Raw genomic sequence first — 19,586 nt, 5'->3', positions numbered from 1 at the left:
TCACATAGCTGAGAGGGTGACAATTTTTTTGAATGTTACCCTCTCGTCTAAACCAATCAAAAATCGACAATTTAAAGGACAATGGATTGAATTTACATCAAGTAGATGAATACAAAGTCAATGCTTAAGTTTTACGTTCTGTATCAAATTTTATTATTTAACTGTCAAAATGAAAAAAAATAAACCATCTTGTTGTTTATTTCTAACACTCGTAACGTTGTTATGTACGTGACGTCATAGAAAATCCTTTTGAAATAAAATTAATCTGTAAAAGACAAAAATGGTAGGACGTTCAGTATAATAAATTAAATAACACATAGCTGAGAGGGTGATAGAGCAGATTGGTACCCCTTGAAAAAGCATTGTCAACCTTGGCTTCGCCGCGGTTGACAATGTTTTCTCGGGGTACCAATCTGCTCTATCACCCTCTCAGCTATGTGTTATTTATATAATGATAAATGTAGTTCTATGATTTTCCTATATGTGTTATTAACTGTGTTGCACGATGACAACCAACCGGAGCATTAGGAGTATTGTTTATTCTATATTAAGTTTAGTTTTTATGTTCAAGACAGGCATGGAAGAGACACTAATTGCATTAGTTACCAAATGATTATGATAGGAGCCTGTAATTCAGTGGTTGTCGTTTGTTTATGTGTTACATATTCGTTTTTTCGTTATTTTTTGTACTTAAATAAGCCTGTTATTTTTCTCCTTTGAATTGTTTCACATTGTCATTTCGAGACCTTTTATAGCTGACTATGCTGCATTAGCTTTGCTCATTGTTGAAGGTTGTGCGGCGACCTGTAATTGTTAATTTCTATGTCATTTTGGTCTGTTGTGGAGAATTGTCTCATTGGCAATCATATCACATCTTTTTTTATATGTATTATTTGCTAACTATTTGTATGGTTCTATTTATATATACTGAGTGCCAATGAAAACGCAACACTTGGTTTTTCAAAAATAAAATTTATATTAGAAATCATAATCTTTCAAAATGAATTGTTCTTGAAAATTAACAATTCTAACAATAGATCGATATCAAACAAAAATGTTTCATTATCATCTTTCGGGCGCAATAGATAAACGAAACATCCAATGTCGAATCATCAAATCACAGTCCTAACAAAAAATGTTACAACCCCGTTGTGGAGCGCAATCTCGACAGCGCCGTGGAATTGATCATCCCGGACGTTTAATGTGATCTCGAGGAATGTTATTCCACTTGTCCTGTAAAGCAAACTCAAGCTGACTTTATGATATTTGTGGTGGTTTTCATCGTCTAAATCATGTCAAATCTGATGCAAAATTTGCTCTATCGGACCTAAATCTGGCGGGTGCCAAACGTCTATGTAACCACCACTGACGATTTTTGGTACATAATGAATGATTTTTGGTCTACAGAATTAGATGTTTACACCAGACGGCCGTTTAGATGTCGGCTGTGGTCCTCTTTAACCGTTGAATTTCTGCGCAAATGGTGCTTTACTGAAATTGCTCCACAGGATCTACCGTGACCACCATTGAACTCACGTGACCTTTGGACATCCATCAGAGTCGATATCGGATATGTTAAAGACCAAATGTATCGGTTTTGCTGAGCGTTTCTTGCTTTTTGAACCCTGGGATGTGGCTTATCATTAACTGATCCATTTTTGTTGAATTTGTGGATGATTTGGGTTATTGTATGCTGTAAAAGGCTTCATTGGATCATGCCCGAAACTGCATGTCGCTGGTTTTCAGAAAGTCCTGGCATTTACTCAGATGTTTATTGCAGTTTCCTTACAATAAGGGCGGGAAAATACATGACATTAGCCAAGCTTTAAATGACAAAATCGTGAAAATGGTGCGTATGTTGAAAAGCGGTGAACTCGGTTTATGTCCGTTCAAAATAACCCTTACTTCGCATTTGTTCCAAAAATCACCCAACCGTAAAGTTGTCGACAATTGTCTTTAAAGTCATTTTCAACCAACTTTACAAAGTTCTAATATAAAATAAATAAAAATTATCAGACTTTTTTGAAAAACAAAAAAAGTGTTGCGTTTTCATTGGCACTCAGTATATCTTTGTGGTGGCTTGACAGTATCATTAGTAAAACACTTTAAAATGTTGAATTGATCCTCAGATTAGAAGACATTTATTGGTTTTTAGTAATGACAATGCCTAACATGATCCTTGAGCCTGATGAGCTAGAAAGTAAGCTTCTGTGCTGTTTTCTATCAATTCTTTGATAATATCTCCTTCAAAGCTGGTGAAAGTAAAACAAATTTGGTCAATGGACAAATAATGTTTGGTTCAAACAAAAAAAAAATATGCTTTTATCTCCCGGTTACTTACATTGTACATAGAAATGATAATACTTGGAGACATCTTTGTACATGAGAGTTGTCTGTAAAATCTTTATTTCACAAAGAATGAATTGCATAACAATGAACCGAGCTCAAAGCAAAGCACTTTAATAATACACTTTGACAGAGAGCTCAATCCAGTGATATACTTTGTACTACAGGTCCTTCATGAACATCCATCAACCAGAACCATATCTCAATAACATGCCATTCTACATGGTTGGATCAGAAGTCCTGGAAAAGACATGATTTTTCATATCGTATTTAAAGTATATATGCATAGGTTAAAACTTTCACAAATTTATGGTATAATCATTCAGTGTCTGGTAACTATCAATCGCTTCATATACAAACTGATATAGGTTGAGCATGAGTGCCCCTTTGTTGGAAATAAAAACATACCTCCACCTAATTTTAGTCAACTGATGAAGAAACATTCAAAACTATAAAATGTTATCTAAGACTTGTCAGTGTCTATATATAGCTATTCACCATCGCCACTGAATCAGTGATATATGTACACATAAATACATGTAAGACTAAAATTAAAGTACATATATAAGACTAAAACTGACAATCGGTCTTTACCTTCATTCCCCAAGTCCTGTTCAAATCTGGTTCATGATAAAATAAAAATTACAACCAATGAAATCAAAGGCGAATTAAGAGCCCCCCCCCTTGTCTGGAAAAAAATGGTTGATTATTTAGAGAACCACTGGAGCATGATCAGAGTGGGCCCTCTCTTAGGCAGTCAGTTGGCCCCCGCTTACGAAAATTTCTGGATTCGCCACTGGAAATATTCCTCTAATAGACTAGCGTTTAAATCCCAGTTTTCTAATATGGTAGCTAGGTGGAACCTAAAACTAAAAAATTTGAAAAAAATATTTTAAATATATTTCAAATGCATGTACATGGGATAATATAAATTCTCCAAATTTCACTTTTTTTTCCCTTTTGATGTTTTTCAACTACAGCCAGTTTGGTGTGGGTTGATGTTTGATTGTTGTACATGTTATATATCGACATGAGATTTGTTTATATACATCATACTTATTTCCCTAAATTCAAATAAAATAGATGTGAGAAATTAAAGGAAACCATATGCAAATATTAAAAAAATAATTTGCATTTGTTCTGTTGATTGATAGTGGTACACATATGAAAAAATGGTGAAATCACTTATATATAGTTCTGATCAAAAGTTTCATGATAGACATAGATATAGGAAGATGTGGTGTGAGTGCCAATGACAATGAAACAACTCTCCATACAAATAACAATTTAAAAAGTAAACCATTATAGGTTAAAGTACGGCCTTCAACACGGAGCCTTGGCTCACACCGAACAACAAGCTATAAAGGGCCCCAAAATTACTAGTGTAAAACCATTCAAACGGGAAAACCAACGGTCTAATCTATATAAACAAAACGAGAAACGAGAAACACGTATATATTACATAAACAAACGACAACTACTGTACATCAGATTCCTGACTTAGGACAGGTGCAAACATTTGCAGCGGGATTAAACGTTTTAATGGATCCAAACCTTCTCCCTTTTTCTGAAACAATAGCATAACATCACAACAAAGAAAAACATACGATAAAATATCAATTGGCAGACTTAACTCAATCAAAAAACGTATGATTAAACAATGAACGAATAAATTTGATCTGCGATATCTGAATACAAATGCACAGTTAATTAAATATTAGAGACAAACATTCATGACCAAAAAGCTAACAAACAAATTCAAACACAGGACATGACTGAGAAATATTTAACGAATCAATGTTCACTTTAGAAAAAAAAACGTTTTTTTTATAATCTTGAAGTTTATACAAATGTTGTAAGAATAAGTGAAAAATTGAAGATATTACAAATAATGAAAGCTGGTGTACAGACAAGATCCATATAAATAAAAAATAACAAAAAAGCATTATAAACAGTATCAACAGGTCGAATTAACAAGAAAATACGATTTGAGAGTACTCGCAGTTACTGACAGCTAGTTAAAAGCCAAAACCAATAAATAATAAAAAAATCATGCATCAGAGACTAAAATCGACTAAAACACATCACAGGGATTTAGTATTTTAACGTCATTAATAGTCAAAGAAGACATGACTTGTGCAATGCCAAAAATAAATGTATCGACAGGTAGTAGTATAGTGAAGAGCGACTTCTATAGAAATAAAAGTTAACGTGTCTGTGTCTCTATACATGCTTGTTAAATATAAAGTAGTAGGTTGTTTGAAGTTTGCAGCATATTCAACTTTGAAAATCTTTTTCAGGTCTACAATCCATATAAAAATCTCAATATATGTGGTATAATTTCCAATGAGACAGCTTTCCAGAGGTTAAAATAACAAAGTAATTATAGGCAACCATACAGCCTTAAAAAGTGAGAAAAAAACAGTCTAGACATGTTAAGTAAGCAACAATTAAATTAAGAAAAGTAATGGCCTGATTTGCAACTTATAAACAACTGGTTTGGAACCCTCCCCCCAAAAAAAATCAAAGAGCAGATTGCTCTGAGGGATACGATTGCCGTTGTTTCGTTGACACATGTACATGTAGCTGGATAATATTATTTTCAAAACTAATTCAACTGCACATGTAAAATAGTTATAAAATAGCCAATCCCGGATAAAAGTGTATGAACAATGCAATTAGGCCTATTGTGTTTTATTTTTGTACTATCAATTCCAAGTTTACTTTCCACAGCAGTCACTGAGACTCAGAGTGAGAGAAGGTATTTCACTTCTTATCTTATCACCTATTTTCCTACGTTAATTCTAGGAGGAACCCAATTCCTAACTCTTTAAATATTTAATTTCCTTTCGGTCAGTGATCATAACTCCTTTCCGGACACATTTATCGGTTTAAATTGCGATCGTTTTTAATATAATACACTTTATTGACAGAACGAGCTAATACTCGACGTAATGTTTTGATTCAGAATTCACGGAAGTTACTTCCGGAAGGGAGACAACTCGAAACAATAATATGGAAGACTCCATTTCGCCTGAAGTGGTGTTCTACGATGTGGACTATATTTATTTTAATTTAAATGATGCATATGATTTAAAATTATGCAACAATAATAACCTTCAATAGCAGACATACATAGAAAAGATCCCATGAGTTAAAAATTAATTAATTGAGTGGGGAATCCAGAGCAACCATTCAATCGTAAACCCCTCGAAGTCAAGAAAACTATACCCATGCGCATAATTTCCAAAAAAAACCTGGAGCAAGAACGTATATTAAATGTTTATTAAACGACCTAGATAGTTCTCTATTTCTTTATGGAAGTACAATCTCAAAAGGTACCTTCATAAAGGTAAAATATAAGAAAAAATCCACTTCAGTTCTTATATGACAGAAATATATTTATCCGAATTCAGAGAACTCTCGCATTTTATCAAAACTGGGTATTCCCTCTCACGTGTTTCTAAATTCATAAAAACACTAAATATAAATACTGCTTAATTCTGATTTTCCGTATTGTTAAAAACACGCATATAAGTCAAGGGAATTATCAAACATGAAGATTATGAAAAGAACATTATAGGAAAGTTGTTAAAGTTCAATCCCTTTGTTTGTTTTTACCTTTTAAAGCAAGACAATCATAAGAATCTGAGATGTTCCTTAATGTTTAGAATAAAACGATTGACGTGAGGGCAATGCTCTGAGCCACCAGTATAAGTCTACAGATTGCTTGAAAGCAATCGTATCCCAAAAATTGTTCCAATGAAGATAAAGGCAAGCCTGGAGGGGATTCATTACATTTGGAACAACTTTTCTGAAGGATGGATACGTATAAAAATTAAAATATGTAATAAGATTGCCAATAAGACAACTACCCACAAATGTTCAAATGACAAAGCAATTATAAGCAACCATACAGCCTTCAAAAATGAGGGAAACTGTCCCAACATGAAAAGTATGCATTAATACAATTGAGAAGAGTAATGGCCTGATTCACTATTCCACTAATAAACAGGCCGGGAACATCTACCCTTCAAATAAACCAGATGCTCCACAGGGCGCAGCTTGATACTACAGCAGAGGCCGAACCCTGAACAGTTGGGGCAAGTATGGACACAACATTAAAGCCTGATACAGCTCTGAATTTGGATTGTGATCAAATAGTCAAAACAGAATAGGTTTCTGACACAGAATGAATGTAGTCCAAGAACTTAAAACATTTAATATTAAATTGGACTTTTACCTATTGTGGTCCTTTATCCAAAAATCTTAATACATGGTTTGAGGCACTTGTCGCAGAAAAAAATCCTATATATAGACTTAGGGGTCGACCATTTGATATTCTGGGGGAGGGGGCAAGAGGATTTGTTTTTGATCGGTTATTTATTTTTGTAATCTAAGAGGACAAATTATTCATTTTCTGCACTAGTGAAGCAAGATTTTTCATTTTCATTAAAGCAAGGGACTGATTATTCATTTTCACAACTGTATTTATGATATTCGAAAAACATACAATTTTTAAATGATTTGTTTATTATAAACAACATATTTGTGTTTCCTTTAAATTTTTATTTTGACATTATTTTTTTTTGCGTACCGAATGCTATAAATTTTTATTTTGACATTTTTTTTTGCATGCCGAATGCTATAAATTTTTATTTTGATATTTTTTTTGCATGCTGAATTGATATACACGCAGTTGCGTGTTGGCATATAGGGAGCTACGCGCCTGAATAAAATCTAATTAAATATATTAAATAACTGGGAATCCTCCCCCTTTATAAGTAGAGACAATCCATAACCTCAGAAATATTAATCTTAAATTTATATAAATGAAAAGTAAGCTTCCATAAATAAAATTCAACAATGTTTCTTAAAATTGGTAAAAGTGGTATAGTCATACCCTAACATGTTGACCATAGATAGACAAACAATTCACTTGCATTCGATTCGCATTTGAACTATGTGTTTGTTAATGTAAACCGTTTCAAATGTGAATTAAACTAATTCAAATTAGTTAATGTCAATGCAATCCAATTCAAATTAGGTGTGAACTCAGTATGATTGTCAGGTAGTTTCAAACTGAAAGATAATTTTAAGGGAAGGGAAAGAAACGGATAAAACCATGTGTGTTACAAACACTGTTTATTCAAGTCAGAATCCTGGATCTCAATAGTACTTTCATAATGTCAAATAAAAACATGAATATGATAGTTACAAACAATGCTACATGTATTTAATACGTATTAAATGACATTTATTTTAGTGATTGGTAATTAGGAAAAATCTGAAATTCAGGCGTAAATTGAGACAAACAAAATCACTGAATGCAGTTTCTAGTCAAGTGACCAGCAAACATGGAAATTTACCTTTTGAATGAAAGGAGAACTCTTACATTGAAAATGAATGATGTAAATCTAGATTCTAATGATAGCCGAAGGGAGCTCACATTCACAACAGTTAAAGCATTGCTGAATTAGTGAACAAAGCATTTTTCTCATTAACTTGAAAATCCACCTATTATAATGGAAAAAAACCCGAATTTAAGACATAAATTATAAAATTCCTGATAAAAAGCGGTGCCGAGCATGCAAAATTCCTGATAAAAAGCGGTGCCGAGCATGCATGTAATTTGCTTGAAACATATTCAAAGAATAAAGTTTTATAACTTCCTAATTGTCATTTCCAAAATTTATCAAAACCTAAATCTTACTGTGGATTCGTATATTTTTCGTGGATGTCAATTCTCCTGGATTGTTGAAAACTTGCATATTCATCGATATTTGAATTTGTGGTTTTAACAATCCAGACAGACAAATAGCAATAAGGTGTTTAGGAAAACATGACCTAAAACCTCCTTCATATATTTTATTTATAAGACAAAAATACATGGGAACTCAACTGAATGGTCAAATGTGTTCAATATGAAAATTGCAGTTAAGATGGTAAAATCACAAATCAGCCGTTACCGTAAATGGACTATGACTTTTGAGCAAATTTAAAGGGAAATGACAGGGAAGGGGAGCAAATGCCCTTTCATTTGGTATGCAGCTCACAACTTTTTTTAGTTTCGGTTTCGGATTCGGTATCGGCTTATGGTGAACATCTATATTGCAGTTTCCTTCCATTGTAGTATATATGTATCCATCCATCAGGTTTTTTTAAATCCACATTTGTCCTTCAATGATATAATACTCTGACGATAAATGAATTTAGGAGGCATATTACAGAGTAGAGGATTTATGACACAGAGAGATTGGTAGCTGCGTGAATCACAGATATGTCACATGATGTTCTTCGCCACTATTACACCACTTAATAAGGTAGCATTGAGGTTTTGATGACAATCAACGTCATTTGAAATATATAATAACTTCAATAATTATCACAATTTGAACAAGATGTAACGAAATATCCCAGAATAATATTAGGTTATAATTGCAAAAAACTTTGGGAGTCCAAACTGCAAAAAATCTTGAAAAATCTTGTCAGATTTAAATGATGGAATAATGAGGTTACCAACACATGATAAAACATATTTTGTTCATGAGAAAGGTACTTCTTTCTGTTGGTCTCAGTGAAGAGGCAACGCTGGATGTCGTCATTTTCCTCAAAAGTGCAAAAAATTGAATTTTGAATTTTGAATTTTGAATTGAAGTAACACTTCATCAAGTGTATTCAAATTTCAAACAATATAATGGAGTAAAAGAGTTGAGTCTATTAACATTATAAACAATTACCATTAACCTCACTTGTATTTTTTGTTTCGGTTTCGGTATCGGTATCAGTTTCGGTTTCGGTATCGGCTTATAGTAACATGTCTACAAATGCATATTATCATTGAACAGGGACCTGCATTTGTTGTGTGTGTGAAAACATCGTTTGTTCCATCATTCTTTAGTATGTGATCATGCAACATTGTGCAAGTGATAGATTGTAAAACGTAATTGCAATTAGATAGTTACAGCAGGTGTCAAATCATAACAATGCTGATATACATACTATTGGATAATGGAAAATCATTTTTTTCAACCATTTGCTTTCATTTACTGAGGTTACAATCCATAACGTATTACAGCAACTTATGATGACTTATTAGCCTCACCCACTTTTTGTTTTTAAATAAGCACCCTTTTCCGCATTTATCTAAAACATTGGTTGTTCTTTTAAAAACCACAAATTTTATTCACTATCAGATTTAAATTTGATTACACATATGAGTTTTTATTTCGAAAATATGTAAATATGGGAGTTAAATGCTATATGCCTTTGACAATTTGCGAAAATGAATACTAAATTAAACAAGTCCGTGACCCTACATTTTTAAATAGATGTGCTTTCATGCTTTGTAAAAAATTATTTCTTATCAATTTTCAAAAACGTACTACAGCATTTAATTATATGCTATAATGGAGGTCTTTCGACTACTTGAGGAAAGACCTGATATTATTTTCGATTTTAACAAATGGTATGCTCAGATGGTATGACGATGTTTATGCAGTTTAACCAGTGAAGTTTTATTTTCACATTCTAAAAAATATATACTTATCAATCCGCAATGACAAGACACCGATCTATAGAAAAGAAAAATACCCATTGATAATTACAAATGAAAACATTTTTTTTGTGTATTTACAGTGACCGTAAACCTATTTATAGAAAAACATTTATGATCATTTATGATATTATTACTTCCCTTTGAATACGAAATGCCTTGATTTCTTTCCGGGTGTGAAATAGAGTTTATTTTGATGGATCAGTACTTTCAATTTTAAAGAAATATTCAAATATGGATTGATCTGTATAGTTTTGTGGCCTTTGATACGATAAAGTCGGAATAACCTGTGTTTGCCGTTGCCACGTATATATTTATGAAAACTATTTTCTGTTTTGTCAGGAAGTGCAATGTCGAACAATATTAAACCATGTAATATATGTGGATCAAACAGCAGTGTCTTACAGTTTTGTGATAAATGTAAGGTTCAGTGTTGTGAGCTCTGCCTTGGTCAGCACACACATAGCAAAGTATGCTCTTTGATAGTGAAACACCTGGGACCAACTGACGGGAGTTGCGAAATTCATCAGGTTCCGTATAACAAGTTTTGTTTGAAGTGTGGTATACTTTTTTGTCCATTATGCTTAAGGAGTCATTGTGAACACATTGATGATGTGGTTTCGCTCATCCACGCTGTTAAGAAAATACGACGAGAAATACCAACACTTGTGAAAAGTCTGTCGGCAAAGATAACTAATGCTTACCATGCTGTGACAGCTCGTCAAGCTGAAGTCAAGGAAATGCAATCTGTGAAAAAGAATATTGAAGTCGAAAAAAGAATATGGAATGAAATAATAGTAGAAAGAGCCGACAGTTTATACCGACAAATCAACCAGAAGATTACAGATCTTAATAATGACGGTACCATACAGCAACAATATATGCGGAAAATTGGGAAAACTATTGACACAATTAAATCAGTAGAAATAGTAAAATATTCCTCCACCTTCGTATTGCTGTGGGTTTGTGTGAATAAAGAACTTTTCCAAATTGAAGAGAATGAAAAAGCAAAGAGTTTACTTGAGAGAATTATATTCCAGTCGGGGATAAAAGATCATTCAAACATTTGTAACATCTTTGGTTGCCTGAAAAGGTATGTAATGTTGTTTGAAATTCCTTTTGGCGATATTAAACCAGATCAAAGATTTCGATATAAATTTGATGCCTTAATTGAATTTTGCAAATTCGGAATATAAATATTCACTGAAATGTAATGTTTAAATCATTTTAATGTTTTCAAAACGTATTAGATCATAATGAAATAGTGGCGTGATTACATTTGAAAACGAAAGTAGCAAGGTTTAAACTGTGATTTAAATCGATAAGTAAATTCATAAAAAAATAACAATCTACCATATGCCCTTTGCAAAGCTTCCTTTGAATTTGATTACTTTCAAAGAATTTCGATAACGACTTGTTAAAACAATGAATATAAAAAAAAGTGAATTTGTCGGATAAATTTGTTTAAAGATTTAATCATATACTCAAGTACGTGTTTGAATTTCTTTTTTGATTAAAACCAAAACGTTTTCTATAATCTTAATTTCTAGTTACAGTGCAAAATTCAACTCATAGGCGTTGTCATACTGGGAAAATTTAATCACCTCCGGAAAAACGCAGGACCAATACTGACCACAAATGCTCATCAAGTAATTCTTGATATCTAAGGGCAATACCGCGCAAAGACTGAAGTCAGTGTGTAGGTAAATGTAGTATCTGTTTTTGCTTGCTTGCTAGCTCAACCATAAAATCATTATTAGTTAAGTTACTATACCTTCCTTTAGGCAAAGTCAATAGCAGAGAACCAATCAGAAGTAATCAGCAAGCAAACCAAAATTACTACCGTTACCAACACTGTCAGGTCTATGCTCTGTACAATTGCTCTAAACTGGAGAAAACGTGCAGACACCTTTCAAGAAAGTACTACATGAATGATATTTAATGGTTCTTTAATATCCGCGTTTGAACAAGGTCTGTTCTTCCATCCTCGTTTCTTTTTCTCCGTTATTAAAGTTAAACACATATTCTTTTTTTATGTCAAATCATAATTTTACTATTTTAATAAAAAGACTTTTTTCAAGTTGCCGTCAACCGTCCACCACCTTTTTTTCGGTACCATGCAAGTCTTTTTTTAAAACAAAACGACTTCCCTGCATGATGATGACTTCCGTCTTATTAACAAACATGTGATACCCATTTAAAAGATAGGCCAAAGATACATAAGTACGAAAGCCCTGGAGTGCCATGCAAATAAAAATACAACTTTTGCACCACAACACAAGTGCCATTTAAACATATTAGTAAATAATTCAAGATAATGCGTAGAATATAAACAAAATGAATAAGGATCACATTTACCCAAACACTAATGCTTCGGTTTGTACAGTAAATTTTCACGCAATTTGTTTAGATGAATTTAGTACCAGTTTGAGCCTTGGATAAAGTTTGAATCATCTTCTCATTTCAGTGTGAGAAAAGACGACGAGATAGATGAAGTAACATCAGAATTGTTTGCGAAATTGAAAATTGATGATCAAGTTAAAGTTGACAGGTATTACTCAATTTATTTCACTTGACTGGGCGGAGTTTATCCAGTTCGCTCATAATAAACCAGTCCATCTATAGATAGGTGTTTTAGGATACAATCATCAATTCATTGTCCAGTCATTCTTTTGTAAATTCCTTTGAGGCACTGATAGGTGATTAGAAATCAGTAATAACTATAACGGCAATCATCGAAATCACACACATTTTCAAATCGACTGTCCTCATGCAGATTAAAACGTAAGCTCCGCCCGATCAGTTGAAATAACATTGGTAATATATACCAGTAACTGATATGTCTGTTGATACCAGTTTTGAAACTCGGGATATGTCCTTAGAAAAAGGAGATGAGGTTTGAGTGCCAATGAGACCACTCTCCATCCAGGTCATAATATATAAAAAGTTAACAATTATAGATCAAACTACGACTCTCAACAAGCCTTAGGTCACACCGAACAACAATGTATAAAGGGTCCTAAAACGACAAGTGTTAAACTATTAAAAATGAAAAACCAACGACATAATCTAATTAAAAACGAGAAACGTGAAGCACAAAAAAAAACCAACACAACAACACACTTCTACTTATGAACAACAAGCTCCTGAATTGGGACAGGTGCATGATAATGCAACGGGTTTACACGTTTATAAGGATTTTGTTATCCCAGGCATAGATGACCTTAGCCGTATTTGACACAACTTTTTGGAACCTTAGATCCTCAATGCTCTTTAACTTTGTACTTGTTTGGCTTTATAAATATTTTGATATGAGCCTCACTGATGAATCTTATGAAGACGAACTAAACTACAATCCTGATACCTTTGATAACTATTTACACAACCGAGTCGATGCCACTGCTGGTGGACGTTTCGTCCCCGAGGGTTTCACCAGCCCAGTAGTTAAAATTTCGGTGTTGACATGAATATCAATAATGTAGTCATTTTTATAAATTTCCTGTTTACAAAACTTTGAATTTTTCGAAAAACTAAGAATTTTCTTATCCCAGTCATAGATTACCTTAGCCGTATTTGGCACAACTTTTTTGAACTTTGGATCCTCAATTCTCTTTAACTTTGTACTTGTTGAGTGTCACTGATGAGTCTTATTAAGACGAAACGCGCGTCTGGCGTACTTAATTATAATCCTGGTACCTTTGATAACTAATAACAAACTCTTGCATTAGCGATAGAACAAACACAATAACGTAATTTTGTTAAACATAAAACATACCAATTTGACCCACGTCAGGTGCCAATAATTGATCTTGAACTGATTAAGCATCCGGTATACAACTTTATTATTATTATTTTTATTATAACTGGCGCAAACCTTCACCTTAACCTGAGACAGTAGCGTAACGTTATAACACAAAACACACTATCAAATATCAATTGGAATTGATTTATACACTCGATCAAAAAGACTTTTCAACAAAAACAACAAAATAGGGGCCGTACTTTAACCTATAATGGTTTACTTTTTAAATTGTTATTTGTATGGAGAGTTGTCTCATTGGCACTCACACCACATCTTCCTATATCTATTGAACGAATAAGTGTAGTCTATGACAAAACATAATTGTGTATTAAAACTTAGGTGCCTATACAGTCATAGACAAAGCCATTTCAGGTAGTAATACAAAAGATATAGGAAGAGTGTCAAAAAGACAACTCTTATAAACAATATTATCTGAGAAGAAATGTCGTTAAATAAAACAACGATTTAAAAGTAAAGATTTTTTTTCAAAATTCAAATTAATAAATTTGATGTTTGGAATACAAGTACAGACTGAGGTCAAAATGTATCACCATACTTAATACTTATCAAAGTTGGTACACATAACAATAATGAGACGAGATATAACATAAAATAAGTAAACATTTAATTACAAATTGTGTCAACAGGTCAATCTAAGACGAAAGTACAATTTGAGAGTACTCGCAGTTATCAAACGCTAGTTAAAAGCAAAAAATAGTAAACAATAAGAGTTCATGCATCAGAGACTAAAATCAATGAAAATAAATCCCAATCATTTTTCCAATGATTTAGTGTTTAACGTCATAAACCTTCAAAGAAGACATGATTTGTGCAAAAATAAAAATATCAACAGACAGTAAGGATTTAACCTTAAAAAATATGTACTATGTTAAATATAGATAAAGCCATCTCTAAATAGATAATTTCTTTAACATGGGCTACAAGCATGATATTTATATATAGTTACTTATTCAGTGAAGATACTTACTACCATTGACGAGAAACACGTTTTTGTTTTCATAAAAATGATGATTTCAACAGTTTTGTTTGAAGTTTTACATGAAAACCTTTTTCTTAATTTGATTTCTAACTATGTTGATGTGCTCACTCTTGCATGTGTTTATAAACTGGTCACAAAAAACAAGCATATTAATTGCATTCACCAATAATCGACATATCATTTATTTTATTTTATTTATCTTTTTGCTATGGTTTATTTCATATCTATATTTTTAAATGAATGCAGTAAACCTGATACTGTGGATGTATGTACAAAGTCAGTTGTGTCAAGTGAAGAGATTGGCGAAGAAGATGTTACATCAAGGGAACAGGAAGAATTACAAAAGTATGCATAAAATAAACTCGCGGTAGACATCAATGCGACAGCAAACCAACAACACAAATAAAAGACAGGTAGATGACAATTGAGCAATACATGTTATTGACAGATCGTCATAAGCAGCTCTCAGCAATTTAATAGTTTACAAACTTTACTCGAACGTCGAGTACGGTATTTATTATATTTGAACTGATGTTCACTGCTTCCTTAACAAAGGTGGTCCTTTGTTTGAGTAGAATTTTCAAACTTCCAATCTGTATACGTATGTGTACTTAAAATCATATTTAACGTTGATTTAGTTTTGTCATGTTTTAGTTTTTTTTATTTAATATTTCTTTATCTAAATTGTATATAAAAATGTAGTTGCTTATAAATAATGGTAGTAATATTCCACTTAATTCACAGGGAGTATAATAAAATTGTTTTGGACAAACAGAGGCTGGAGGTCGATATATGTAGGCGAACATGCCAATATCAGGAAGCTACAAAGTACGTTTTGAATACAATGTACAAAATAGCCACTCTTTAGTTATATCTAGTTAGTCTATTTGTACTTACTTACTTAATTATCTTCGTGCTTTGATGCACATAAGGCCGACGTTAGCTCTCTCCATAACACTCTGTCTTGTGCTTTCTTCTCTACTTCTCGTTACGACATCCCAACCTCCTTCATCTCGCTTTCCATTGTTCTTCTCCATGTTTCTTTAGGTCTTCCCCTTTTCCTCTTGCCAGTTGGAGTCCACTTCAGTAACACTTAAGCGATGTTTGCTGGTTCCCTCCTTAAGACATGGCCTATCCATTTCCATCTTCTTGTTTTTGTTTCATCTCTTATGTCTCTTTGTGCTGTCAGTTTGAATAGTTCCTAATTGGATATTTTGGCCAAAAGATTTTGCATATTCTTCTCAAGCAGGTATGAAGTCAGTTTGTATAATACTCCAACATTCTTAGCCATAAAGCAGTACAGATTTGACATTGCTGTTGTGGATTTTAAGCTTTGTGTTTCTGGCAAGGGATGACGATTTCCAAATTGGTCTAAGTAGACAAAAGGATGTTCTAGCCTTACTCAGCCTTGCTTTGATGTTTTGGTGGTCCCATTATCACTGCTTATTACACTGCCTAGGTATGTAAAGTCTTCTATTTCCTCGATGTTTAAGGATCAAATCTTAATTGGTATTTTATTTTAATGGTCGTTGATTGACATAACTTTCGTTTTCTCGATGTTTATTTTGAACCCAAGTTTGTTTGACATAGTATTCAGTCTTGATGTTTTCTTTTACATTTGTGCTCTGTTGCTGGATAGTAAGCAAATGTCATATGCAAAGTCTAAATCTTCAAGAAAGGAGTTGAGTGTCCATCTTATACCGGTGTTTCCATTTCCTAAGGTTGATCTCATACACCAGTCAACAACTATTAAGAAGAGAAGAGGAGAGATAATGAATCCTTGTCTGACGCCTGTTTCCACTGAGAACCAATCAGAAAGCTGTCCATTGTGTAATACACTACATTCATACTTGTCATAGAACATCTTTATCAGCGTGATTATTTTCGATGGTACTCCATATGCTCTTAGTATGTCCCAGATATATTCTCTTATAACACTGTCAAATGTTCTTTGGAAGTCAATGAAGTTTCATACTATTTTGTTCTTCCACTCTATGGATTGCTCTATTATGTTTCGGAGGGTAAATAGATGATCAATGCAGCCTCTGTTATTTCTAAAACCTGCCTGTTCTTCACGCATCTTACTGTTGATGGAATCAGTTATTCTTTTCTTAATGACCCTAAGGAATACTTTACTAGGGATTGAAAGTAGTGATATTCCTCGCCAGTTGTTGCAAACTTTCAGATCTCCCTTCTTTTGCAGTTTTATAATAATTCCTTTGTCCCATTCAGTTGGTATTTCTTCATCTATCCATATATTGTTAAATAGATAATGTAGTATCTCGCTTGTTGACTGTATGTCTGATTTTAGTAATTATGCACTGTTGTTGTCTATACCTGGTGTTTTACCATTTTTCAGTTGTCTTATTGCCTTTTGGATCTCATCTTTGCATACAGCTTCTGTGTCTATTTCAATTGCATCTCCAAACGGTTGAATGTCTGGTATATCATTGTTTGCCTCATCCCTATTCAGGATAGTTTTATAGTGTTCTGACCAACGATCTAACTTTTCCTTGTCTGTAATTAGTAGCTTCCCCTCTTTGGTTAGTACTGGTGCATAATTATTCCTGGATTTTCCACAGAGCAGCATAGTGATTTTATATACTACACTGGGCTCTCCACGCTTTGATGCTTCCTCAGCTTCATTTGCAAGTTCTCCTGTCATTCACTGCCTTTTTTTAAACCTTTTTTGTCTTTATCTTTATAGTCTAATTGCAATTTGGTTTTCAATCTGTTAGATTTATTTTAATGGCTTTCCTTTCCTTGATGTTTTCCCAAGTCTTGTCTGACAGCAACTGTTTTCTTTTTCTGTTATTTAATCCCAATAGTTTCTCAGCTGTTTTAGTATAAATGTCCTTGAGGTTATCCCAAATTTCAGTAATGTTTTTACCCATTTTTCATTGTCATTGTTGTCATCAATTTCACGGAGTACTTGGTATCTGTTTGTTACTTCAGTATTAAATTTTTGTCTTATTTTATTGTCCTTCAGTCTCTGCAGATCAAATGTTTTCCTGCTCAGCTCATTTATCTTCGGAGCTTTCTTGAGCTTCAATGTAATTTTGCCAATAATCAGGTAGTGGTCACTTCCACAGTCTGCCCCTCTGTTTGCAGATACATCGTTTAGTGAATGCATCCATCTGCCATTAATCATTAGATGGTCAATTTGATTTTTGTCTCTTCTGTTTGGCGATGTCCATGTAAGTTTATGTATCTCTTTGTGCTGGAACATTGTACCCACAATAACCAGATCATTTAGTCCACAAAATTCAATCAGCAGGTTTTCGTTTTCATTAAAAGTTCCACATCCGTTGTTAGCCATTATTCTCTCCACTCCGATGTTGTCATTACCTACTTTTGCATTCAAGTCTCCATTAACCAGTACAACATCATGGGCATGTACTCCTTCCATTACACTTCTTAGCTTTTCATAGAAGTCGGTTTTAGTTTCATAAGTTGGTGCATAGCATTGAATCAGAGTAAGTTTTAAATATTTTATATGGAGTCTTGCTGTTATTATTCTCTTATCTTTAGGTTTCCATTCTATAAGAGCTTTACTTGCTTGCTTATTCATTATGCTCGCTACATCTTCTCTAACTATAAACTCTGTCCATTTGTTGTTATACTGACCCATAACCTGTCCACCTGCATTCACTTATGCCCAGTATATCGATTTTAATGTTCAACGTTTCTTTTTCAATTTGCGCAGTTTTTCCTACTTCGTACATGGTGCGGAAATTCCATCCACCCACTCTAAGTAGGGATTTTGGCCTCAGAAGTCTATTTGTAGTATATCTTAAATATTTTCATTGCTTTTACTTGTAATTCTTTTAAACTGTAAACCTATAATAATGTATGATTTACTTATGAAATTACTTTAAAGAATATGAAACTCATAAAATATTTCCATAATATAAATCATGTGAAAAGCTTTGAGTGTCACAGATTTGCACTGTCATTATTTGAAAATTAAAATCAGAAGTACAATAAAAAAGTTACGTAGGGACAATCTATTTTCAGAATTTAATTATTAGGTCTTTCCACCTCTGAGCAATTGGATTTTAATTTTGGGATTCTTACTTCAAACTTGTAACTTCTCACTTCCTAGTTGACATTTCGCAATTCTAAATAAAGATAGATAAATTGTATGTGGAACTGAGATATTTCAAGTTAATAGTGTGAAATGTAAAGTTGTAAGTAAGAAATGTCAACTTGGAAGTAAAAAATGCCAAATTTGCCAAAACAACTAATAAAATGTCAACTTCAAACTGATAATTTGCCAACCTGGAAATGTGTAATTTCAACTCAGAAAAGAGAACTGGCACGTTTGAAATAGGAAATGTCAAGTTTTAGATGTACGTGAAATTATCTAAAAAACATAAGCACGAAAGAATATGGCCCGACATTTAAGTGTTGAATGCAATATCCTGTCTTTTCTTTAATTTTCAATTCATTACCAGGGAATCTAAAAGAATTGCAGAGGATAAAACAGCCGAGATTCAGAGACTCAACAATCAAATTCAGAAGTTAACGAAATACGTCTAAAATATAAGTTACATTTGCCAATATCTTTAAAAATGTGTACATGAGGTATATTTGTCAATAAGACATAAATTTATAACAAAACAATAAAAAAAATATAATTAAAAAAATGAGCCTAAGCAGACAACAAATAGCGAAAACCATTGAATTACGGCTCATGGCTTGTGACAGGCACATACATAATATGAAGTTGTTAAACAAGAGTAAGAGCGCTCCCTTCATATGAGACGACGACACAGAAGCAGAAAAGAAGAAAACACTGTAAACACTTTTAAGAAATTAATTGCTATATCAAATTGACACAAAGCACACAAACAGACAAAAAGACAAAACAACTAATAAAT

General features: G+C 33.0%; 3 protein-coding genes and 1 long non-coding RNA gene across 5 annotated transcripts in view; 3 read left to right on the top strand and 1 right to left on the bottom strand.

Moving 5' to 3' along the window:
- LOC139486786 (ragulator complex protein LAMTOR1-like) overlaps window positions 1–19,586 on the bottom strand; it is a 513,831-nt gene that overhangs the window by 135,790 nt on the left and 358,455 nt on the right. The window lies entirely within an intron of this gene.
- LOC139485477 (uncharacterized) overlaps window positions 1–19,586 on the top strand; it is a 75,556-nt gene that overhangs the window by 23,868 nt on the left and 32,102 nt on the right. The gene's annotated exons all lie outside the window — the stretch shown is intronic.
- Window positions 10,089–19,562, top strand: LOC139486994 (uncharacterized). Its single transcript, XM_071272021.1, has 5 exons — window positions 10,089–10,994; window positions 12,369–12,452; window positions 14,950–15,048; window positions 15,448–15,531; window positions 19,161–19,562. Exons 1-5 carry the CDS (start codon window positions 10,252–10,254, stop codon window positions 19,243–19,245), a joined length of 1,095 nt encoding a protein of 364 aa, XP_071128122.1. The 5' UTR covers window positions 10,089–10,251; the 3' UTR covers window positions 19,246–19,562.
- Window positions 19,286–19,586, top strand: part of LOC139486641 (myosin heavy chain, clone 203-like) — a 32,403-nt gene continuing 32,102 nt past the window's right edge. The window contains exon 1 of the mRNA XM_071271567.1: window positions 19,286–19,290. Within this exon, the coding sequence (XP_071127668.1) occupies window positions 19,286–19,290 (5 nt within the window). The remainder of the gene's footprint in view (window positions 19,291–19,586) is intronic.

Source organism: Mytilus edulis, chromosome 8, assembly GCF_963676685.1.
Source record: "Mytilus edulis chromosome 8, xbMytEdul2.2, whole genome shotgun sequence".
Taxonomy (NCBI): Eukaryota; Metazoa; Mollusca; class Bivalvia; order Mytilida; family Mytilidae; genus Mytilus; species Mytilus edulis.
This window is presented reverse-complemented; position numbering and strand designations above follow the sequence as displayed.

What these genes read in the sequence shown, in the direction of transcription:
- LOC139486994 (XM_071272021.1), top strand. Translation starts at nt 10,252, where the DNA reads ATGTCGAACAATATTAAACCATGTAATATATGTGGATCAAACAGCAGT. An exon ending in GATCAAGTTAAAGTTGACAG is followed by an intron (nt 12,453 to 14,949) that starts GTATTACTCAAT and finishes AAATGAATGCAG; the next exon opens with TAAACCTGATACTGTGGATG. An exon ending in CAATATCAGGAAGCTACAAA is followed by an intron (nt 15,532 to 19,160) that starts GTACGTTTTGAA and finishes ATTCATTACCAG; the next exon opens with GGAATCTAAAAGAATTGCAG.